Consider the following 25334-nt stretch of genomic DNA (forward strand, 5'->3'; position numbering starts at 1 on the left):
GTTTATCTTTCTCTCCTGACCAGGATGCTATTACTCTTCCACCTACTGTAGCTGGATGTTGTTGGGATAAATGGAATCACAAAGTCATTAAGGTTGGGAAAGACCTCTGAGATCATGGAGTCCAACCATTAACCCAGCACTGCCAAGGGCACCACTAATCCATGTCCCCAGGTGCCACATGCACCCACCTTTTGAGCACTTCTGGGGAGGGTGATTGCACCAATTCCCTGGGCGGCCTGTTCCAATGCCTGGCAACCCTTCCAGTGAAGAAATTTTTCCTAATATCCAATCTAAACCTTCTCTGGAGCAAGGCCATTTGCACTCATCCTTTCGCTTTTTATCTGGGAGAAGAGACCAAGCCCCACCAGAATACAGCCTCCTTTCAGGCACTTTTACAGAACAAATGTATCCCAGGAATGATTTAAGGCACTTAAGTCTGGCTGTTACAGGGAGCCCCTCATAATTTTTTTTTTTTTCCTTTTTGGTAAAGGAAAGGAGTGGGAGTACTGTTGCATTAAGATTATTAAAATCTGGTCCATGTTTATGCATAGTTATTGTTTTATTTGGCAAAGCCCTACTGAAGTATATAGGATTATTTGAAAGCAAGGTAATGCATAAGATGGATAAAGTTTCATCCTGGTTTAGATGAATGGCATCAGCTAAAATATGTAGTAGTAAATTATTTAAATACATTTACACTGTTTTTTGAGAAAAATGAGAAGATTGAGTACTTGTGCTTTTCATAGCACAGCCTTGCTAAGGAGACTACTTTTGGTAAAAATAACTTGATAAAAAGCTCTACTTTTAACTTTGAATCTTCTAATTTAAAAATAAATCACTTGTGCCTTTTCCCCTTGACTGCTAACGGGTGGGGAGAAATCTTTGGTATTCTTATCTTTATGGGGGAGGTGGAATGTCTTCGATATGCCCAGAAATACTTAGCAGAGCTAATTGGTGTCTAATGGGTACAGTCACTATCTAATGTGAAAAGGTAGTTAATGAACGGACTGGAGAGAATGCTTCCTGAAATATTTGAATACATCAGTAGTTTTAAATGCATAAAACATAAGGAAAAAAAAAAGTAATTTTCAAGTCATGCAAATAGAAGGACTGATCTCTTTGATGGGATTATTGATTATCTTAACTGTGTTAGGACTGTGATGCTTGTTAGTACAGCACCTAATACAATGTCCTAGACTCCAGAGGAATGAATAAACACAACCAAAATGAATAATGCAACACTAGTGATGCCAGGAACAGTTGTTTTAGGTAGATATGACTCATGTCCCTTTAATACCTTAAGTAATTTTGGTGCTATCGTGTCATATTTATGCAACTTGGACTTTTCAGTGAATCCTAAGCCAGAACATTTAATTATGAACTTCCTTCTCTAAGGTAATAACTAAAAATGGTTTTGCTGTGTGTAGAAAAAAATTAGCATAATATATTTGCATGAACTGTGATGATTACTTTTTTCTGTATTCTTAGTATGTAAGAGCAGATAATAAACCTTCCTACAGTTGATTGTTTCTGCAGTTTGGTTTTTGTGTCGCATGTGCATATTCACGCAATGTGTGTGCAACCTTCAGGAAAATAATTCTAATATGGAAGCTCACTGTGATTTTCTTGGACTAGTAGAACAGTCCGGTAATTTTAAGAACGGCAGTTTAGGCAACTCAGACTGGGCACAAGAAATTTTTTAGGTAGAGAGACAACTCATCACTGCAAGAGTTACCGTTTTATTTGCAAAGCAGTTTGCTCTAACTGGAATATCTTACTTCTGCTGGCAATGGTGGAAAAGCCTATAGGCCCACTAGCTAAAACGTGGTTTCGTATGCTCAGAAGCCGTTGTGATGAGTTATATTGTAATTGAAAATTTGGGTAAACGTAGTGAGATATTTAAAATGTATCTTACAGTGATATTTAAGTGGCAGTCAAGGAGGAGTCGACAGAGATTTGTCAGACAAAAGACAGAATCTTCTTTAAGCTCTTGGCAATACAAAGTACATTGTATTATTTGACTTTGAATTTGACTTCTCTCTACTTCAGGGTTTTTTGTGTGTACAAGTAAGCAGACTGTCCTGCTTTTCCTCATGTGCATTATAATTAAAAACCTCTAATGAGAAGGTCTGAAACCAACACATTCCTTTTTGAGTCTGAGAGTGGTAACAAGTGCCCTTTTGCCTGGGTAGGATGGGAATTGTTTTATTAGGTTCATCCATGTGTTAGACTAAGGCATGCTTTGTCTTCGCCAGGGGTGTTTGTTCCCCAAATTACTATTGCTGTCCTGAGCAATTAAGTTCCTGCATTGTATCTTTACAGGATCACACAGACATGGGTTGGAAGGGATCTCTGGAGGCCATCTGGTTCAGCCTCTGCCTTCAAGTTTAGGACTGTTGCCAGCACTAGTTGAGGTCAACTCTGACTTTTTTCATCAGCTCTTGAAAACCTCCATGTAACTCACAGCCTCTCTGGGCAGATGACACCTGTATTACCCTTCAAGTGAATTTTTTCTTTTTTATTTTTTTTTTTTAATTGAAACAGAAGTCTTTGCTCCTTCTTTACTATTTTACTTCATTTGCACTTTCAGCACATTTGCAATTTGCCGTGTTGCCCAGAGTGCTTAGGAAGATACTGAGCAGTGCGTGCCCTGATACTGACCCTTGTGATATTCATCTTGTTATTTTTTGTCAAGTGGATGTTAAGCACTTGATAATTAGTGTTCCAGCCTGTCAGTTCAGCAAGTTCTCAACCCATTTTAACAGTCTGATCGTGCAGCCCATACTTCCTCAACTCACAAACGAGATCGTCAGGTCAGGATTTAGATAAGTCGGTCTTAGTGAAAGCTCTTTAAAGTGCTTATGAAACAGGTGATATTTGCATTATATTTGAATGCTTAGTATTAGTGTATTATTTCTCATGCCTGTGGTTTTGTTTTTTTAATGTCTGAGAGTGATTTTAAGAGCTCAGTTTTCCTTCTGTGAGCTACTGGACCCTGAAGCCTCAGCTGCTGAACAGCCAAAGAAATGTTGTTTGTTCCTTGGAAGCAGCTGAGCCCTGGGAAAAGCAGGCTTCCAGAGCAGGACATAGCAGGGGAGGAGAAAGGTAAAGAGGAAGAAACCTGCAGTGCAGCAGAGTTTTGGTAAGACAGGAGCACAAGCTGCAGAGACACTGGAAAGGGACTTCCCAGGGAACCAGAGAACACACTGAGTTTCCTGCAGTGCAGAAAGCCACTTTATTGCTGGATGGAAAGCCCCCCGCAGAGTAGTCCTTCTATCTCTGAGGATGCAGCAGAAAGGGGTATATTTGCTTCCAGCTGTGTTTCATTTCTATTTTCTCACCGTGGGGCTTCTGTATTTTAAAATGCTCAGATTCCAGTCTTCAGTCACAGATAACTGCATCGTGTGCTACGTCAGCAGGCGTAGAGCCAGCAGGCTGAAGGAGGTGATTTATTTTATTTACTGGTGAAGCAATATCTGGGATAGCGTGTCCTGTTTTGGGCTTCTGCACACAAAAAAAAGATGTAGACAAGCTGGAGAGGGGCTCCAAGATGGAAGGGGAGAGCATGTAATGAGGAGAGCCTGTGTGTGGGATTTGGTTTGTTCAGCCTAAGGAGAAGAATAAGACTCTGGAGGGACTTAATTGTCCTCTGCCACCAAGTGAGTGCAGAGAAGAGACAGACAGACTTTTCTTGCAGGTGCACCACAGAAGGCAGCAAATAAACCCAGTCAGAATTTGCCACCTCAAAACTTAAAAGGAAAAAGCAGTTTTCACAATGGGTAATCACTGAATCTGCTAAGAAGATTGAGGAAGCTGCTAAGAAGGCTGAGGAAGCTCTATCCTTGGAAGATTTTTTGGAAGTTGACTGAACAGGGCCCTGAGCAATCTGATTTGACCTTGAAGCTCTCTGTGCCTTGGGTAGGAGGTTGCACCAGATGACCTCCAGAGGTCCCTTCCAATGTCGATTATTCTGCTGACCTGTAAAACATAGGTTTACCTGGCACTTTATTGGAGTATCCTGGAAAGTAATGTGGGTTTAGGTATGTGGCTGTTCTTTTGTGCTTTGACTTTTGAAGGTCATTCAGCAAAATCAGTCATTTCTTTGTGCTGTGTTTCTCTTAGGGCTTTGTAAAGCATTTAATCTTTCCCTGTGAAGATTGACATCTGCTGAAGAAAACTGATTCACTGTGTTTGGTGCCAGCCTTTTTCTTGTCTAATTGGCAAATGTAGTTTCCTTGTGTATAACCTGCCATAGATGGAGTGTGGGTGGTTGCAGGCCTCTTAGAATTGTGCTTTTATTTGGACTTATTCCTGGCCCTTCTGTGCATTGTTGTTACTACAGATCAGAAGTTCTCATCTTAGTGTTCCTTCCTGCTTAACTAGAAAGAAATGGAAAATAGATCAGAATTCTGACACCAACCTAATCTTTTTTGCATTGATTAAATTTAATTTTTTTCCACATAGTGGCCGAGTACCTGGTGCTGAAATTCTTAGTTTCTGACAACCTCTGCTAAAGGAAGCTGTCTCTGGACTGAATCTGGCCAGAGTGGGTCTGTTGTATTTGTGTGTGGATGTGGTATTTCAGACTACTTTTGAACCTAGTTTGTGTTGTCTGGACTGAGCATGCCTGGAATGCCTCTTCCACTTCAATTTTGTCCCAAGAAACCCAATTTGCACACTCAGCCTGAGCACTGGTGTAGAACAAAGTGTGATAGGTGAGGGTTGTCAGGAGGTTTGCTTCAAAAGCACAATCCTTGTCTGAATTAAATGCAAATACACTTGCACCTATAAAATACTGTTGTGTATGTGAAATGTATTGAAGTTGAGATTTTTCTTACCTGCTTGTGGAGACTTAAAACTTATACCTGGGGCCATATATAACATGAGCCTAAGTCATGTAAACTCTCTAAAACATTTTAAAAGAAAAATCTATTTTTGGTAACGAGTGACTATTGCATTACCATGGATTGTCTTCTTATCTCTACGTGTCTGTGTTGTGAAGGTACTGAACAGCCATCTACAAATATGATATGCTAGGGTGTGCTTGGCTGAATTTCAGATGTGGAGAGAGAGAATAAAAAACAGAGGGGACAGAAAGGCAAATAATGGGAGAGGGGAAAAAATGTTAAATGTAGGGTTTGATTCAGTCCTTAAATTATAGTGTGAAACGTTAAATATGTAGAAATTCATGCCTGGTGAACCTGATGATGGTCTGTGGTGAGGTGATGACCTCAGTGGATGAGGGGAAAGCAGTAGATACTCTTTATCTTGACTTTAGGTCTCTTGGCACTGTCCCCTGTACCATCCCCATGCACAAATGAATGAAGTAGGTATTAGATGAGTAGACAGTGAGGAGGATTGAAAAGTGGCTCAGCTGCTGAGCTAAAAGGGTTGTGATCAGCAGCACAAAGTCCTGCTGGAGGTCAGACATTGGTGGTGCACCCCTGGGGTTGCTGCTCAGGCCAGTGCTGTACATAAGCATCTGCTGTAGAAGAGTGAAGAAGCTGAATCCAGACTCTTCTCAATGTTTTTCAGTGGACACAAACTGAAAAAAAAAAGGAAAATTAATTTAAATATTAAAAAAAAAGTTTATACTAAAACCTCTCTTTATGGTGAGACGGTCGGTCAAGTGTTAGCACAGTTTGCCTAGAGAGACTGTGGGCAATCTTTGGAAATAGTCAAATCCTGACTGGGCATGACCCTGAGCAACCTGCTCTAGTTTGACCCTGCACAGAGCAGGGGGTTGGACTAAATGATCTCCAGACTTGCCCTCCAGCTGCAGCTATTCCCTGATTCTTACTCATCTTCCTTCCTTTATAAAAAAGTCACAACTTCATGCAACACATTCCTAAAAAAGCTCTGTATGAAGCAGAATTTTCTGTGTACATTCAGGAGTGTTGATGTGCTGGTATCAGACTACTCCTGGTTCCTGTTTGTCCTCACTTAAATTTATCATTGCAGACCACTTAATTTAAAATGATCAATTGCTCATACTGATTTAGCACTCCCTAGAATAATTTTATCACAGATTTTATTACACAAATTTGGGCACTTCTCTGACTGGCACTTGTTGAAGTTTTTACCCAAATTAAAATCAAATTCTATGGAAGTAAAATAGCTTCTAGTATGTTCTTAGGTTTAGGTTGTAACAATCTCTTATTAGATTTGGATTTGAGACTGTATTCCCAATTTACTCATAGGCATAGCCTACTGTTTTCTGTGCTTCATTGTCTCTTTTGGTAGAAAGCATCTCTAAGTCTTGGAGCATTCCTTTTTTTCTCCTGACTTGAGTCATCACCACAAAAGCTGGAGTTGATTCAGCTTCCCAATTCTTATCTGGCTCCTTAAATCCAGTTGGCCTGGTTTAATGCTCACTTACGTGTGCTTTGCTGGCAATGTAAAAACTTGAATGACTTCAACCGAACTCTTGTTCCTCTTCTGATGTCTTTTTTGTTCTTTTATGCTGAGTATGTCTCAAATACCTCTGCCCTGGTTCCAGGTGGCAGGCCCACACAATTCATCAAAGTTTATCTGTGCTCAGCAAACTTCAACTTTAAGAACTTTTCTTTCCCTGGTTCTGTGGCTGCAGAAATGTATTGACCAGCACAGCCTCTGAGCTGAGCTGACCACGCACTTGGGTATCACGACTCCCATGCTTTCTCCCAGGCTATTTCATTATTCAGCATTGCTGGTAAGCATCTTCCCTGTGAATCATGGAGCCTGTGATTCTGATGTATTGGAAGATGCAAAATGGTGTGAGATAGGAATGTGCTCAGGTTTCTTTTTTTCCCCTCTCCAACTCGATCACTCTTACGTACTCATGCCACTGTTTTACATTTCCGTTTCAAATTTATCGCCTTCTTTGCTCTGCATTTATTCCCTCCCACACTTAAACATCCTTCAAATCGCTCCTCTCTTTTTCTTTCCCACAGCAGTGCCAATCATCCTGCCCTGTTAACATTCCCACAGACATCTTGGAGCTTGTTCTTCAATGACAAGAGTGTATTCACTTCCTATGCCACCGTCATCTTTTCTCTATCTCCTTAAATTGTGCTGAGGTGTTGTGAAGTGACACAATCACTTGTCTTTCTTTACCTGGAAGTATTCTACTGTCAAACCTTGGGAATGCAGTGGCTTTTTCCGAATGCTAGTTACGTTACCTTACCCAGTCCTGATCTTTCATGCTTTGAAGACTTTGAGCCATTGGCAGATCTGTGAATGCTGACCTGGTGCATGAGTTGTCCTGGGTCACGTGTGGGTTGTCATAAATATGACAGATAAAATTGCTGCTAATAATACAATTCAATAGAAGATATTCACAGCCTTCCCACGGATTGGTACTTCCGCTGCTGGCACTGAAGGGAGTGTTCTCCTCTTCTGCACTTGGTTCTGCACCTGCCTGCTCTCCAATGGCAATTTTCTGTTTGAAATTATTTATTGTATGTGATCCCCCTTATCTATGAGATTTCATTTACTGAAATAAACCATACTAGACGAAAATCTAATAAAGATTCTGTTCAAAAAGAGTTCAACTCTAAACTTTTGCTGCCTGATTTTAGCATTCAAGTGTATGGATTGCAATGATCTCTTTCAAAACACTGTCCAAAAATCTCTTGATTTTGTGCAGGCTTGTGCTTGCTACCACCTTTCGGCCTGTATTTAAGGAAGCTGTATTTATGTTCGTCCAGTCATGGGGTTTTATGAGTTGGTGACACAACCCCAGACTGATGAAATTTAAGGTTGTTCTAACCCCCTGCCTTTGATTTGAGGTGAAAGTTTCAGATGTTTTTTATTAGTATTTATAAACAATGCACTAAACCAAGAAAGCACTCAAATAATGACATCTCAAAAGTAATTTAAGAGTCAAGATTAAATGGTTAGAAAACTTTATTCTGCAAAAACAGGATGTAGAGGGAACACAGGATTCTCTTTTTCTAGTTCACCCACTTTGAGTGGCTTTCCAGATTGCAGCAGATTCTGTACATTGATAAATGGAGGTCTGAGATAGTGGAAAGAAAGAAGCTTGGGTTTGGTTCTCTGTTATCTGCCATTTTGAAGACTGAAATCTCTGTCTGGGATCTGTTTGTTCTTTCCTTTGAATTTAAAACTGCATGGACTTCAGGTCACTTTTATTTATGTAAGTTCTTCTGCAGTGTTCTGTTACTTAACAAATTCATGTTGTAAATACCAGTGCCTCTGGGTTCCCATTTACCAAAGGAAGTAATACTTCAATTCAGACAAAGCAAATTCTGTACAACTGAATTCTCAATCATTATTACATATAAAGAATTATGGAGAGACAATAATAAAAATTATTAAAATATTACAAAAATTATATTGGTTGCAGCATGCAGCTGTCCTGTGGATTATAAAATCACTGTTTGAGAGCAATGAATTTTTAACAATAGAAAAAATGCCTCTGGATTATTTTTCTGCCTTTTAAAATTTTGCTTTGAAAAAATATTCCTTTGATCACCTTTTGCTCTAGAAGTAGTTCTTAACCTGTAATCCTGTCTACATTTTAGGGGCAGAGGAACTGCCCCTAAAACCAACTGCTGTTGGTTTTGAGCATTAAGCTTGCATAAATGTTTTACTTCAGAAATTTGTGTAGTAGGAAATAAGCTAGCAAAAATAATTATTTGTGTTTATCTTGATAAATGGAATAATTTCATTAGCGAATTGAAATACAGCAGTTGTTGTAACAGGAATGGCTCAAAGGCATTAGAGGAAAAGTTGAAGATGTGGGCCATTAAAATTTATGTAATTTTTTTCTAGACTTACATTGATGTTTAAAAAATCCTAGCAATGCCTTGAAGATTCTCTGTGGCACAATTTTGTACTTGGTAACTACTGTGTCTTCCAGAAAAGCTTTTGTAATCTATGTACTTTCCAAATGCCCCATCCCTGGAAACAGCCAAGGTCAGATTTGACAAATTGCTCATTGCAGGAGGGTTGGACTAGATGACCTTTAAAGGTCCCTCCTATGATTCTGTGATATTAAGTAGCTTTTGAACATTTGTTTTACAGATTTGTAGCTAACTCCACGTGTAAGTGGATGTTAATATAGAAACCTGTCTGTCTGTCATCCAGCTTTTCCTTCGTAGCTTTACAGAAACAAGGAAGCAAGTTGGGACTATCATTAGGGATGCCAGAATATGTGTCTTTATGCGTGAGTGTGGTTTCAGTCCCTGTGGGTTTGTGTTGCTTGCCAGGGTGGGCTCAGTTGAAGCCCCTGTGGCTGTACACTGCCCTTGGTCCATGACCACTGTGCTCTCTTGGCTCATAGCCTTGGCAGACTAATGGGAGTCTTTTGGTGCTTAGCAAGGGGCTCTCCTTTCATGTGCAAATTTTATATATTATGTTCATCACTGCAGTGAAAGTGATGCCTTGAAGGCTTCAGTGGCCTTCTCTTAGGACAGTCTAACATGGAGCAGACTGCCCCGAGACAATCTGTGACTTGATACAGGAATTGTTTTATTGGGAAATTGGTTCTTTTTAAAATCTGCTCACTGTATATGGCCTGGTTCATGTCTCTTCAGAAATTTGGCTGCACTGTTGGTGTATGTAAAATACTTCATAAATGGCAACCAGACATTGCCATCACATTTTAGGATGCTACAAGCACATTGACAGAACAGGAAACAGTAACTCTTTCAGTTGCTCTGTCCAAAAGATAGGACACTATTTTTTGTTCAAGCTGTAATTCAGTTATCTTCGAGGATGTTTCTTGGCCCGTGACTGTCTTCAGTTTTTTCCATGTGTTACAGAAACACAAACATGCTTGAGACACACGCTGAGATTCATTCCTACTCTAAATTACTGCATCAGCTGCAGGGCTTATCCTTTCCATGAGAAGGGGTTGCTATCATTGCATATATTCCAGTGTTAGAACACTCTTTAGCACTCTTTCAAGTGCTAATTTAAAGAGTTGTGACTTCCTCTGTTACACACATTTTGGGGCATGAATTTCTTCTTGTTCAAGTCAATGAAACCAGTGCCATGGAATGAAACAAAGCAGTTCCAAGTGATCCTTTGAGAGAGCAGGTGGTACAGCCAAGGTGCCTCTTGCTTTGTGTTGTAGTATCTGAGCCTAAATTTGTCTCTGTGGCCTCAGGAAAGTGTAACATAGTTGGTGCTATCTCAAGTGAACCAAAGCAGGATTTTGCTTGTCCATCGTAAGTTGAAGGATGAATATGAAGTTCTGACTGTAAAATCTCAGCTTATGACTAAAATGTACAGATATTACTTTAAAAATTCATATTAAATTGCAAATTAATACTTAAATCTTTTTTGTCTTTTAAAATGAAGAAACAGTTTTCTACAGTAAGCTCTGCTTGCTGCAAGAAAAAAGAAATGGTTGAAACAAATCCATATTTTATGGTAAACATTAGTATGGAACACCTCACATCAAGGGGCACAAGGTGGAGAGGACTGGAGTTTTTTAGTCAGACACTTCTTTCCCCCCTTAACTGAGATACAGTGCACTGTATAAAAAATGAGGCTATTGGATTAACTCTTAATGGTTGAAATTTTTGAGTGCTTAAGTGCTGGCACTTTCCATTCATAGCTCATTTGCATTGTTCTAATTTAAGTGACTAAAGAGAAAATTAAGTGGTCTATAGCTATGTGATAAGTATTTAATTGGAGTTGTATCCATAACTTCCATGAATTGATTCATGTAACTAGAATAGAATATTACCGTGAAATTGTGTTAACAGATTGCAAAAATAATTAGCAAATTAAAGTTAAATCACCAATAAATATTCTCAGATAATTTGATGAGCTTACTTGTGAAGAAATATAAACATAACTAAATACGCTTTGCTTGGTGATGAAGTCAGCTGTGATAAGGTTGTGAGCAAAATTCAGAGTGGAATTAACTGGGACACAAGCGGGCATGATTAGGCATGCAGAATTGAGTAGCAGGTAAAGTAATCCTGTACTAACAGATAATTTTAACTACAGTTTTTGTTAAAGACTCCCCTCATCTGGGTGTTTAAGTCTATCTTAGATAAAGTGATAGATGGACTGGGCTCCAGAGGACAGCTCACATCAAATTTTTGGGTCTGCATCTGTGTGTCTGAACATGCACAAGTCAAAGGCAGTTGCTGTGGAACTGAAGTTATGACTTTATGTGAGTTTTACTTCACATTTTCTGAGATCCAGTGACTGTATGTTTTTTTGACCTTTGCAATTGGAATGTCTTAATACAGTTTTTGAAAAAAAATTAATTAAACAGGTCCATTAGGCTCTAGAAAGTATCTTTAACTGTTAAAGTGTGGCTGGGAGAAGAAGCTCGCAGAAAGATCTTAAAAATGGCCAACAATATCAGTGCTGATGTGGACTGTTGTGTGCTACAGGGTCTCTAAGCTTAGAGTATTCTTGGCAGACTTAGTTAACTGGAGTAACTGCAGGTGTGGTTTTGGAATCAGTTCTAGGCCCCAAATGTGTTAAATCTACAGAAAATTAACCAGCATATTCCCAAAACCAAACAAGATCATAAGCTGAGTTTGCAGAGATGTGAAGCAACCAGAAGATTGTAAGAGTCTATAAAAGAATGAAAAAATAGATGATGAGAAAATCTTGCTTCCAGGAAAACAAGAAACTTCACAGAACTTCAAAGAAACAGTTATTTCTGGTTTTTCCAGTTTTGACAGGGGCTTCTGATTAAAACTGAATTACTTAAAGTAAAATGGAAAAAAAAGAAAAAGAAAAAACCAACCAACCAACCAACCTACAAAACAAACCCTCTTCTAAAGTAATAGCTGAACTTGCTGTAGGTTAGTTGGACCCAAGATTTGGGTTCTCCCACTTCTGCCTTTGGCTTTACTGAACCTTTTTCCTTTTTCTACTTTCCTAGAAAAAGTAGAATGAAATGGAATTTTTGTATGGAAATGTTCTGCTACTGGAAAAAGCTTTGGTTTGGGGAATATCATGTATTTGGGTTAGTTGTTTGAAGCTCCATGTTTCAGAAGGAAGCTGACTGTTTAAATATAGATCAGTTGCTTTGAAATAAGATCAATTTTCTGTCACTCACTTGTAGTTTAATGTATTTGCTATTTAATTACTGTCAATTTAATATTGACAATTCAGTGTCAAGCTCTTTTATTAGAGAGTGAACCAACATAAAGAATAACTAAATGATCTGGAACGGTATTAAATACCTTCTGAAACCACACTGATACTTCATATATGAGATGCCTGTATGGGAACTAGTTCTGCTTTAATTTTTAAATTATTTTATTTTTGTTGATGTCTCTTTATAGCTGTATCACACTTCATAAGAAATATGGAGGTACTGAGTAAACTGAGAGTTCAAAACATAGGAATGGAACTGGTTCTAGTCTTTTCCTGGGCTGGGTCAATGGAGGACTGTTTCTTGAGTTCTAGTTGGGAAAGCAGGTTTGGGTTTTAGAGAGAGCAAAAGAGGGAAACTAAATCTGATCTATCTTCAAATAAGATACAGGCACTTAAATAGCCCATCATGGTCTCTTTCTTCTGTTTGTGAAATAATGAAATCAGTCTTGTAAGGAACAACTAGGATAAATCCATTTTATAAATACATTACAAGTGCACTAGTATCTTAGAATTACTCAGATTTCTTTCATTTTTTTTTTCCTGATCATCATTTTCATGCTCTAGGGGAAAAAAAAAATTCCGTAAGAGATTTCTCATTTCACTTTAGAGCCATTGGAATCTTTATACCTGACTTTTAGGTCTCATTGTATCTAACCTCCATCTGTCTTTTGAACATAAATAAAAAATAATAGCAGAGGATTTATCAAAATAGAGAACAGTGTCATCTGTAATGAAGACAAGAAGTAATATGTGTATATGGCAAATTTTAAGTATCAACACCTGTCTGCAGTTTTGTCTGCAGTTTGATCTGGGGATTAACAGAAGAGACTATTTGATTTAAAGTGTTGCAGCAAAATAAATCCCACCCTATAATATCAGGATAAAATATCAATTACATAAGAAATCTATTATTCATTGCCTCATTATTTGCTGTTTGCATGCTGCATGCATGCATTTGCTCTGACTACATGCTGTTTGATAGTGGACCTTTTTTCTCTCTTTTTTTTTTTTTTTTCCCTTTGAACTGGGCTGCTTTTGCTGGCTTGGCAGTAAACGCTCTTTTCTCTCAGCACAGCCATTAAATCTCTCACCTGCATGTCCTGTGCAGAGCTGCAGTTGAGAGATAAGGTTGGTCTCTCTCACAGCAGCGAGCATTGGTATTCCAGGCTCTTCTTTCAAGGGCATTTTGCTGTGATGAAGCGTCTGAAATGACAAGGAAAACATACAGGCATGTTAAATACCCTTGCTAGTCTGAGATGAGTAAGGGTAAATGGAAATTATTTAAAAATACATTTTGAAGCTGTTAACAGAGCTCGTGGATAACTGCAAATCACAGTTTTAGGCAGGAGTATTACAGACCTGTTCCAACTGGCATCATCCATTAAATAACAAACAGTAATGGAGAGTACTTGTCCTGCCCAGCTTTCACTTAAAATCTAAATAAAACACAAAGCTCTGAGCCATTCTGAACGTGTGTTCCTGCATGTTCTTCATCCAAGGTCATAAAGGTAGTTCTTGTGAAGAATTTAATCAATTTCTTCAGTGTCTTGTTCCTGTGACAGCCTCTGAGCAACTCCATCTTCCCCCTGGGAACTGAGGAGGTGCTTGGGATTTCAGTTTCCTGCATCTCTCAGAGCACTGGCCTGGCATTCTCTCTGTGTGTGAATCTTGTACAGAACCCATGTAGGACCTGGTTTTAATTCTGTTTTCAAGTGTTGCAAGAATAAACATATATAAGGACTTTGCCTATTTTCTAGTCTGTGGTTGTTACCACTTTTATAAAATTAAAGACAGCATAAAAATCTGTTTTACCCATGCTCATTAACATTGGATACATTGACAGAGCAGGTATCACCATTCCTGTCTTGCTGTTGGAGAAACCGAGGCACAGTGAGAATTCTGTGTAGCATTCAGTTCAAGTTTAACACTTATATTTAAGCATCAGTTATACATATGTACATATGTGCTAGATGGTTAAGTTTCACTTGTAGTTGCTGGAAATCTCATTAGCAGTCAGAGGCTGGAGAGTAATTCAGGCCATCCTAAACTACACAGCAAGTGATTGATCAGCAAAATCCCACTCTAATAGTCCATGGAGTGCATTGAACAGGGAGTGTGTTGAACAGTTGCCCAGATAATAAATGCTAATTTAAATATCTTAAAGAACCTCTTGGTGCCTCTGGCTGATGGTTTAGAGGAGAGGGATCTTCCAGAGGTCCTTGATCATGTCTGTCAAGCCTGTATGCATGTGTCTTGGATACCTTTAGGTATTTCCTATTGCATTAACTCTCCATGCTGGAGCTATGAAATCTGCTGCTTATACTGGCAATGTGTATACCAGCATGTGGGCATCTATGTTTAGTTCTCTTAATTTGAAACCTATGCAATTTATCAATGATCATGTTTAGATAGGCTGCAAATAAATTCAGCTTACACTGTAGGGGTATGATCTTCTTCTCTTGCCAGGGATTCAGGTGTGTGTTACATATTCTGTAGGTGGTCATGAGTTCACCAGATGAATCAAGGATGTCCTGACTCCTGAACTGCAGCAGTTCATTTTACCAGAGAGAGGGGTTTGCAGTTTGGGACCATAACAGTTGTTTTCCTGCGTGGATCTGGCACAGAAAAGGATTTGTAACCATTCTGAGTTGACAGAAGACACACGCATGGATTTCCACCCCCTCATACCTCCCTGAATTTACTTGGAAACGAAGGACTATGAATGGTTCAGCCACGTTAAAATAATTGAGCAGCTCTGACTCACAGTTGCAGCTTGTGTGTAGCTAAATGAGACAGCAGAGTGATGCTGCCTGACTGGCACAGTTGTTTATGCAGTCACTGAAATATTCTCCCATCATGTGCAGGCCTTTGAGTTGTTTGATATTATCTTTATTAAAGAGGGAGAAATCCTTCATAATGCTGATGAATTGTTTTATTTTCTTGGATGCTCTCAGAGTCCGAGACCTAGAAGCGTGACTAACAGGAAGTTATTGCCTACAGAAAAGCAAAATATCACTTAAAATACAGAAAAGTTACCTTTCCAAAAAGCACAGCCAGCCAAGGCATTTTCTAAGATCAAAAGTCTCTCTGCATGTATGAGGAACTTATTGATTTAGGATTATTCTAAGTTTAATTAAATTTTTCTTGTCTGGTCAAGATTCTGTGTCTTTAAAAATCTCCATAGGAATGATTATTTATTATGAGAAGTGGTGAATTGGAGTCCTTTTTTTTTGCCACAATTGATGCCAATTTCAGATTTGTAGAAACTTTAGCTTGGGGGTCAGACTTATCTTGGGAAAATTAGTGGGTTTGTAGCTGTTGGATAGTTCAGTATTCCTTATTTACTGCAAATGATTGTTAAATGTTCTACTTAAAAGATATATTTCCAAACAGTTTGATGGCTGTTCTGTTTGCTGGTGTGTTCCTCTGGCTGGACTTTTCTGGTGCTTCCATCCTTTTGGGGGTAATTGACTTTAGTATGAGCCAGTGCTCACTGTCATGAGAAAAAACATTTTTATTTTCCTTCTGTGGCTGAGCTGAACCCTACCCAGTGTTCACCATTGTATTTTCTTTGTCCTTGTGAAGCACTTCTTTGAAGGAGCTAACTTTGTTCCTGAAGAATGTTTCTGGTTGGCCTTTCTTATCTTCTGCTGCAGACAGAGAAATTGGAAGAATTGTATTCTTTTCTGGATTTTTTTTTTCAGGGCTGTCTCTTACATTACTTAATTTTTATGGGTTTTTAAAGGTATTTATTACGTATAATTCCATTAAAAATGAGATTATGTTTGTAAAAGTATCTTCCTATTGACAGGTAGGGGCATGGTTTAAATGCTGTTTACTTGTGTAGTAGGCTGAACGAGATCAATTGAGATGCACATAATTAAAAACACTTCAGTCAGCCATAATGTGAATCCATTCCCAGTGTTCCATTCAGCCCTCAAAGGGTCATTGATGGAGGGCTCCTTTTTATTTTTCTGGGTTTGTACATTGACTTAGGTTTGCACCTGCAAGCAGAGGTGCTACAAAAATAACCCCTCTAGTACCAAGGGTTCAAAAAGCACAAGCTTCATCCAGAGAGCAAGAAAGTCAGGATTGGTTCTGAATTTAGCTGCTGGTTTTGGTTACCATGTGTCTGATGTTACTGTGAGGTCCAGAGCCAGTGAAGTTTCCCTAAGGCTAAATGAGTAGTAGTTTGCTTGCAAAAGGAGGGTCAAGATTTTGCAGAAGTTGTTTTAATGACTTGAGAGTTGAGCTTGAAAATCTTAAATCTGTGGTGCTGCTCATATGTGTTAAGCTGAGACACAGCTGTAACTACAGAAGGAAAACAACTCCACACACTGGAGTAAACGCTCAGACTGCATTATCCTAGAACTGTACAGATCCAGAATGCAAGATTGTCCCTGGCTGGAACACATGGCTTCTTTTTTCCTTCTGGTTGGGGAAGCTTTTTGTATTTCTGAAGGCTGATTAAAATATAAAACCTGATCATCAAGTGTTGATCATCAGAGTCTAGTGATGCTATGGGGTTACTGTGGTGCATATGAAGGAACAGTAACCTGGAATATTGCTCTGAGTTCTAGAATCTGTCTGATGCCTGTACATGTAACTGTGAAAACTTGCTATTTCCCTGCTCAGCCTGATTTTACAAATGAGCCTCAACTGCTCCTAAATTCATCTCCCTAAAATATTCACATATAACGAGCAGTGCCCCTTGAGTTCCATGCACAACTGTTACTATGGACAAACACTGAAACAAATTAAGAAGCTTCTGAATGACAGTTCAAAACTCTCCACTTTCTGTTCTCAGAATTTATGGTCATGGTCTTAAACCCCATGTAAAATTGGTGAGGGATGGCAGTAGAGTTACATACTGGTACCAGTTTGTGATCTGGAGAACCTACTAAATGAGTATCAGTACAATGCTGAATTGCAGGTCTGTCTATATCAATTTCTATTTATTAAATACAATACTTTAAAATATGCATGAAACATGGCTTCACTTTTTCTTGGGAGTTCGGTGAACTGAATTTAGCAAGCCTGTCTAGAGACAGAGTTAAGAAATTCTTTGAAAGAAATTGAAATGCTTTTCTTTAAATTTGGATAAAAAGCAAGTCTCCTGAACTGGAGAAATAAGTCAATATTCACCAATTTTAAAGTGTTCAATAATAAATTTTTCATTAACATTAGGTGAGACTATAAGGAATTGTAGAGTGCCCTGAAAAAAACCATTCACATAGGAATATGTCTTGATTTCAAATGAGAAGTGAGCAGTAACAAATAGAATATGACATATATTGAAAGATATTAGTTGGAGTACTCAAAAGCTTTGTGAGTTTCTGTTAGGTAATCTTTGTTTTCAAGAAACAAAAACAACTAGGTTGTCTTTGTGAAGAGCTCACTAAAATACCCTAGTGAGCTAGAGTGGTTTTTTAAGGAGAAAAATTAGGTTATACTTTGGAATAGGCAAGAAAAAGCAAGAAACGAAAGTAATTATGATTTTTCAGATGGAGTGAAAAAACTGCAGTGATTCTCTTTTGAAAGGAGATGAATAGTAGAAGTGCAGGAATAATCATGAAGGGGAACAGGTCAGTTTGCACATCAGGTGCCAGTTTTCATAAGAAGATAGAGGCTATTGAAATTGATAGGTTACAGTTTTTAAAGAAGAAAAAAAGAAAAAAATAATTACAGAACTGTCCAGTGTAGCTCTGTATTGTAAGATCTTTTTTCCATCACTGCTATAAAAGCACACTCAGGCCAGGCATCATACTCACTCTGGATGCCTTTATGGGCCTTAGAGACCATCATCATCTGATTCTTGATCTTTTCCAAATGCTTGTTTTGTTTTCATCCTGTTGGTCCATCACTGCTAAAACTTTCATAAGACTCAGACACACGCCTTATCTTTGCTTTCAGTGTTTCCTTCTAGCTCTTTGATACCACTTACTAGCTTCTCACTTTTCTATGGCATGATTTTTCCATTGCTGTCTGCCTACAACTTCCATCAGGCCTTGATGGCTTTTTTTCTCCGTTTTAACATGTTATATTCAAACATAGGAATAAAAGGTCCTATAAACACTCACAAAAATGTTAATTTCAAATTCTTTCTAAAAAGTGGCTTCCTGTGGTTTATGAAAAATCCTGACAGTGATGAAATGACCAATGTGCAGAGCAACTGATAATCATGACAAACGATATTGATTAATTTATTGCCCTCTGCTGCGCTCTCCATTTCTGTTGGTCTGTATAGTTTGGGTTTGTAAAATATTTAGTGCTTGGATATGTTTTTGTCCTGGCTGTGGATCTTAGTTTGTGATTACTGCTGGGGAGGTTGCTATGAATGCAAGTTGAAATATGGGAAAATTATTTCATAGATCTTGGAAAAGAATCTGCTCTGATAAGAGATCTTGGCTTATCTGTCTCAGCATCTAATGTCACTGCCCTTCCACAGTGAAGAACTTCTTCCTACATCTAATGTTAGTATAGTTAGGAGTTTATCTGCGAGTGAATTGGAGGTAAGCAGAACAGTCTCTCACATTGAGCCATGTGCTGCTCCTAGGTTCATACCAATAGTTAAATATTTTAATTCTCCCTGTTAATCTGATGTATCCATAAATGCCAATTCTAGGCCTACAACAACTAAAAGTAATTTATGGATCACAAGAATGAAATGTTAGAGGAAAAATAATGGTGCCTGTCTGGGATAAAGATCACTTTAGAAGTCCCAGACATGTAGATACTTTATTTCTATCATTAAAAAAAAGATGAAACTTGCAAAGAATAAACAGACCACTGAGTCAGCAGGTGTAAAGCATCTTCACTTCTACTTGTTTCTTTTGTTGAACACTGTTGTATTTGTGAAGGGTTGACCCTTAGGATGGATGGTGTAAAGGCTGCCTAATGCGAAGTCCTAATTTCAAGGAAATTTTCATGTTCTGTTCTTTGATGGGGTATTGACTTCCAAATCACACACACACATGCCTCTGCTCTTCCTGGGGATGAGTCACAGTGCAACGCGGATGCGAAGCACTGGGATCAAATTTGCAGCATGTTGATCACTGCTGATGACAGGACGAGATGTTCTCTAATCCCTTGTGTGGGGTTATAGAGTGTGCTTTATTAAAAAAGAGGACTTAGAGCTATTAAAAGCAGAGTGCTGAGGTTTTTGTTGGTTTGAGGGGTTTTTTATTAGTGCTCTGCTGTAGATTTTAGAGTATATAAAGTAACAAATGTTACCTTGAGCTTAGTGGCTTTAAATACTGGGTTAATTTACACTCAGAGCGGAGCTTTCAGTGTCAGGCGATCTCTTTTCTTTTTTTTTTTTTTTTTTTTTTTTTTTGCCACCATAAGCACTCAGCTGAAACAACAGCTATGACTCAGTTGACAGTGAACGCTGCTTGAATTGATTTAGTCCGAGTTCAGATTTAGCACATAATCATGTTCAATTTGATCCACTGTGCTGCCTAGAGATAAAAGGGTTGAAAAAATAGATTTAGCTTATGTCAGTCTTTGTGGTGATGTCATTGCCATGAGAGATGGAATAGCGCTGTTACTATGCTGTGCCTGCTCAGTTGGTGGGTGTACGGGGGGCAGGCAACCAGCAACTCACTTTAAGTGCACAGAGCTTGTGTTGGAAGCTTGCAGTCATTGCCAGCGCTGAAACTGAATCTTGGACTGTTCAATTGCAGTACTGAACTGAAGATTTATTTTTAATTTTTTTTGTTGTTATTTTTTCTTCCATCATTTGTTACTCTGAGCTTCCCTAACTCTGTGTGCAAAGGCGGGGGATGCCAGCCCGTAGCATGGACTGTGATGTTTCCACTCTGGTTGCCTGTGGGGTTGATGTGGAGGTTTTTGCCAGCCAAGAGGTTAAGGTATGCGCCTGCAATCCTTTTGTTGCTTCTTAGAAAAGCCTTTGGGAACAATAGGCATTTGTATGTAGCAATTCACTATAAGGGGGCAGATGAGATTCTGCTGCGGTGGTTAAAGACACGCAGTTGAAACAATCTGTTAATTAGGGGAGAGAAATATGGGAGAGGAATTGTGCCTGCTTTTTAGTGTGTTTTGATAAGCTGAAAAAATAGCCTGGTGTTTACTCTTTAATGATATAAGAAATGAGTTATATAACTGACATCTGTGCATATGCATGTTTCATATTCATAAAAAAATCTTTCATTGTTAATTTTGTCAAGTTATTTTTAATCCAGTGTTACTTTTTAGATCAGCCTTGCCGTGAATGTTATTTATTGATGTTGATAACCTTCAGATATCTTTACTCGGTTGAACAGCAGCTGTTTCTTTCCTTCACATTCAATCAAATGTGCAAGCATAAATTTTTGTGAAGGGTTAAAAGTTTGTAGCAAGTATTTTGGTGCATCTGCAGTGTAACAGAACACAAAAAGTTATGCATCTTGCATATCATATGAACACCTGAAAAACAATGCTTAAATCTAAGGCTTGATAAGCAGGGCTCATATTCTCTTAATTAGACAACTGCTGTAGAAAAGTCATTGTGTGTAACTGCTTACTGTTTAAATCAATTATCTTTTTCTTTTATTCTCATATTACTGCAAGAAAATCACTGCAAATTAAGTTTGAAAGAGGAATTCTAAGTATGCTTTTCACAGATCATCTGAAAGAGCTCATAGATGTAATACAGTGATATACAGCAGTTTATAAAGGAGAAATGTACAGACAAAATTAGTTTCTAATCTGATGGTTCTTAGTATTGAAAGACTGGAACACGGTAAAAAGGATTTACAAATTGGAGGTCAAATTTTGAACCTCTGTTCTGTTTGGTTCTGAATCAAACATTGAAGCCACTGGAAATATCTGGAAATAAAACTACTTTGATTTGCAAGAGGCTATGATGATTTTTATTTCCCTGTTAGTTTGTTACCATGTGCCATCATTTATACTTTGTACAGATGCTTTTGTGTTGGCACCAAGAGATTCTTCTTAATTTAAGAAGCTTTTTCCTAACAGTTTAATAGTGGGTTTAGAGATAAAATAGTGAGTAATTCAGAGGAATGATTCAGGTGAGGAGTCTTGCCTGCATTTGGACAGGTTTCCTGTATTATTTTGAAGTAGTAAAATATTTATCTGCTTATTCATTTATTCTTTTTTCTTTTTTTTTCCTTTTTTTTACTTGAAAGCATTTTGTTTTAACATGTAGGATTTACACCTGCATTGATGTGATCTTGTACCTGGGTCTTTTTGTGTCTGGTCCATGTTCGATGTAAGACTGTGAAAGAAATTAAAGTTGTAGTGAGCTTCTTGTATCCTCATTCTTATGTCAGTAGCAATGCAAAAGCAAAATTTTGACTTCCATAAATCAGCAGAAAGCATTCCATTGACTTGGGTAACACATAGATTAGCCTGATTTAAGCTGCAGCATCTATAAAGTGTGGGCCAGGAATATCAGATAAGAGAACAAAAGGGTTACAGAGACATTACAGGAATTGTAACCCTTTTATGTTACTTGGACTTTCTGTACCTTGTTTGCTTTGGTTAAAACTGCCCTGTTTTGCTTTTTTCCCCCCTTATGTCTGAATTAAAATGTTGGTTGCAAAGTCTTTGGGTATATTTACAGTGGGGACTGCACTGCAGACTGCACTGCAGCTTAGAAACTCAAAGTCTACTTCGAAGTTGCCTGGCTTAGAGGCTATGAGCAGCATGTCCTCCGTGACCCACAGCTCACTGCAGGCTCATTTCCACTGGGTTGTCCCCAAACTCTGTTGTGGAGGCTGTGGCCAGCTCTGTGCTCATCCCCGGGTTCCCCATGCAGCAGCCTGCAGTGTGGGCATCCTCTTTGTGAAAGTTTCACTGCTGCTGATAGTTTAAAGCTGGAGATACCTACTGCTCTTTGCTCACTTCCAGGAGAATTGCAAGGAAAAAACCAATATGGCTTTTTTTTTTTTTTTTAAATGCAAAAGGGTTCACTTCAAGGTGGGGTTTTTTGGTGACAGCATGGTCACGGCATAAAAAAGTTTATGTTGACTTTGATAGAATGGGGAACAGCTTTAGGGTTAAAAAGGAAGGAGGCTGTTGCTGAGAGGAGATGGGTGTGGAGGAAGAGCAAAAGCAAGCGCAGAATTCCTGTCTTCTCCACCTAGCCTGTGACTACCCCTCTGCCCAGCTCTTTTGTGGGTCAGCCTGAAGGCACAGCTAGCATTGACAACTAAAATCTAGGCTATTGTCCCTTCTCCGATAGAAGTTTTTCTTGCAGGGAACCTTCTCCCTGTGTGAAGGGAATGTTCCCTCAGTGGTAGAACAGATATTAAAGATCTTACTATATGTATGGTGCTTGGTGAGATTTGCTAAAATGAGCTGTTACTCCTGTAGAAGTAGTTCTCTGATGTCAGCAAGAGTTGTGTTTAGGGTTTAGGATATGCTTACAGCATATCTCACTTTTATTTCAGTTTAGGTTTAGAACTGACGTGAGGCTTGGGAGAAGGATGCTGGATGCGCTGAACCATTGTTCTCCCATGAGGCGTGGGAGAAGGATGCTGGTTGTACTGAGCCATTGTTCTCCCGTGAGGTTTGGGAGAAGGATGCTGGTTGTACTGAGCCATTGTTCTCCCGTGAGGTTTGGGAGAAGGATGCTGGTTTTCAGTTTAGGTTTAGAACTGACGTGAGGCTTGGGAGAAGGATGCTGGATGCGCTGAACCATTGTTCTCCCATGAGGCGTGGGAGAAGGATGCTGGTTGTACTGAGCCATTGTTCTCCCGTGAGGTTTGGGAGAAGGATGCTGGTTGTACTGAGCCATTGTTCTCCCGTGAGGTTTGGGAGAAGGATGCTGGCAGCACGGAGGGATCGCTGTGCACTTTGCAGCACATGTGTTGGCCACAGCTGCAGGCTGGGGGTGTGAGGAGCCTGCCAGGCCTGCAGTGGAAGAGCTTGGTGTGTTTGGGCTCTGGAGGAGCAGCTCCCACAGCAGGTGGCAATGAGGACTCCTGGAAGTTGCCACTTGTCAAGAGCTGGGGAATTCTGATACAGAGCTGGCTTTGGGCACAGGGCTTGGAGCAGAAGGAGCTCTCCAGCTTATTGCTGCTTTTCTACCTCTGGAGGAGACCTTATTCTGTAGGCATTATGCTCTTAGCATCTGGCAGTCAGGCTTGGAAACACTCTGTTTCCATTTGGCCTCTGGAACAGGGGAGCAATTATTTAGTACTGAAGGCAAAGCTTTTTAGTTGCTTCATTTGGAGCTGCTCATCCTTTCAATGAACAGAGGCTTGTATGGGTGCCTTGGCAACGGCAGCTGGCCCCCAGCACTTACACCGTGGGTTTGCCACCCATGAACCCATCCAACAAGCCCTTCACTACTGATCACCTGCTGCTTTGAGTTGCCTTTTCTAATCCAAAAAGTGGGTCAGGCTAATCAACATGCTACTGACTGTAGATCAGGAACTAGAAGAGTTGAGAAGGCAACCACAGAAATCACAAAGTGCAGTTCTGCTTAGAAGCTCACCTGGATAATTAAAATTCTTTCAGTGCTTCTAGATGATAATTTCATGTAATGATCTTTGTTACATAAGCAATTAGTTAATGAATATCTTGTTTATTTCTAATAGAGGAATTCCAGACATCACCAAAACAGTGGCAGAGAATTTAAACTCGTATTTCTTACTCTAAGTAATGTGTTTTTATATGATTAATTCTAGATATTCTCTCCTCATTTGTGTTCATGCAGACCATTCCACTTGGGAACAAGGTAGGATTGGGGCAACTTGGCACTACTGTGAGAGGGAAGAAATAGTAATGATCCAGATGGATCACATCCTGAAGACAGTAATGGGATGTGGGTTGGACCATTATCTTAACACAGGGAAAAAACCCAAGGTGGACATAAGCCAGGCAGCAAAGGGAACTAGTAGAAATAGTTTCACTGTTTTGACTGTTGCTTTGGAGGATTAATCCCCATTGGAGCAGGATCTCTGTCAGTCTGTAAACTCATTACTCAGTTCAGATGCTCCAGTAAGCACCCTGCTAATGGGAGTTGTTTGGGATGGATGGATTGGAGGCCAGCACTGTCCTGCTATTGCCTTTAACAGGTTTTGCAGTCTTAACTTCTGAGGTCTAAAGGGCAAGAGCACACTAGATGCTTGTGGTTTTTGCTCTCCACTTAAATTCTCCACTTGTCTAAGTGGCTCATTCACAAAGATGTTCTGAGGTTTAAAGTTCAAGTGCTCTAAGGTGAGAGTCAAGTGAAGAAGACTGGAAAAAAAGAGAGGAGTGTGGCTGCCCCTCTGGACAGTGCCAGCTGTCCAGTGGCAGGAAGCATGACTTGCTGGGAGAGTTTCTGGGTCTCTGTCTTTACATCCTTCTCCTTAGCCATGTGAGCTTGATCCGTGGGAAGAGTCTATTGCACAGTCATAAGACTTCACAGACAGGCTATAAGGAGGAAACCAAACAACAGCATGACTGCCAAAAATACCCTGATGGCTAGAAAGGCCTGCTCTATAACTTCTGGTGGTATTTTCTGCTGGTAATTCTTTATAATTGCAAATAAGGTTGTGAAATCTGCATGATCCAAGAGTTCTGCTGGAGAAATAGACATATGTGTTTTTCGATCTCTGCTTACTGTCTGTGTTCATTTAGAGGAGGTAAAGGAGAGAAGCTTCCCAAAGGCTGTAGTGCTGTTTCCAGTACACTGACCCTGCTCTTGGCTTCAGTGTCAGCACAGAGAGGTTCTGACAGCAAAACTGGGGCTCATGCAACCAGTGCTGCTGTGCACTGAGGTGCTCCCAGTTCCAGTCACAGCTTGGGCTCTGCCTCTGTCCTTCTAACACACTTGTGTGAAGGCACCTGGACTCTTTAGGGACATTTCCAAAGAGGTGATAGAAGGGTAAGATTTCTAAATGTCATAATATGCTGTTTAGGCTGATCTTCACTTACTTTCCCTTGCCTCACAAGAAGGGGATGCTGCTGTTTCATTGGAGGTCAGTGGCAGCTGCAGGTGCTTACACACCTCTGAATATGGCAAACCTTCTGCTTCTCCTTCTTCACCCTTCTAGTGCTAACAGTGAACAGCAAAGCAAGTCAGAGGGCTTTGTAGTCTCTCTGATTCTCCTTTCTTTTGGAAGTCACATGAAGATATTTCCCTTTCATAAGGTAACTAGACAGTGAGCAGTTTGTCAAATGAAAATAAATGACAACTAACGTGTGTTGGTAGAAAGTGCAGAATTAGTCCGAGGCAGGTAATAAGGTGAGATGGACCTTGTAATTTTACTGACAAATGGTCCAGCCTATGTGAGGAG

General features: G+C 39.4%; 1 protein-coding gene across 2 annotated transcripts in view; it reads left to right on the top strand.

Annotated features, from left to right (window-relative positions):
• RCAN2 (regulator of calcineurin 2) overlaps positions 1–25334 on the top strand; it is a 70854-nt gene that overhangs the window by 13941 nt on the left and 31579 nt on the right. The window contains exon 1 of one of the 2 annotated variants that reach the window (XM_008641832.2): positions 19635–19949. The exons of the other annotated variant lie outside the window; for it this stretch is intronic. Coding sequence (XP_008640054.1) covers positions 19863–19949 — 87 coding nt within the window. The 5' untranslated portion in view covers positions 19635–19862. Of the gene's footprint in view, positions 1–19634; positions 19950–25334 lie in introns of those variants that run through there. 2 annotated transcript variants of the gene reach the window in all.

The sequence above is a fragment of the Corvus brachyrhynchos genome, unplaced genomic scaffold, assembly GCF_000691975.1.
Source record: "Corvus brachyrhynchos isolate BGI_N302 unplaced genomic scaffold, ASM69197v1 scaffold116, whole genome shotgun sequence".
Taxonomy (NCBI): Eukaryota; Metazoa; Chordata; class Aves; order Passeriformes; family Corvidae; genus Corvus; species Corvus brachyrhynchos.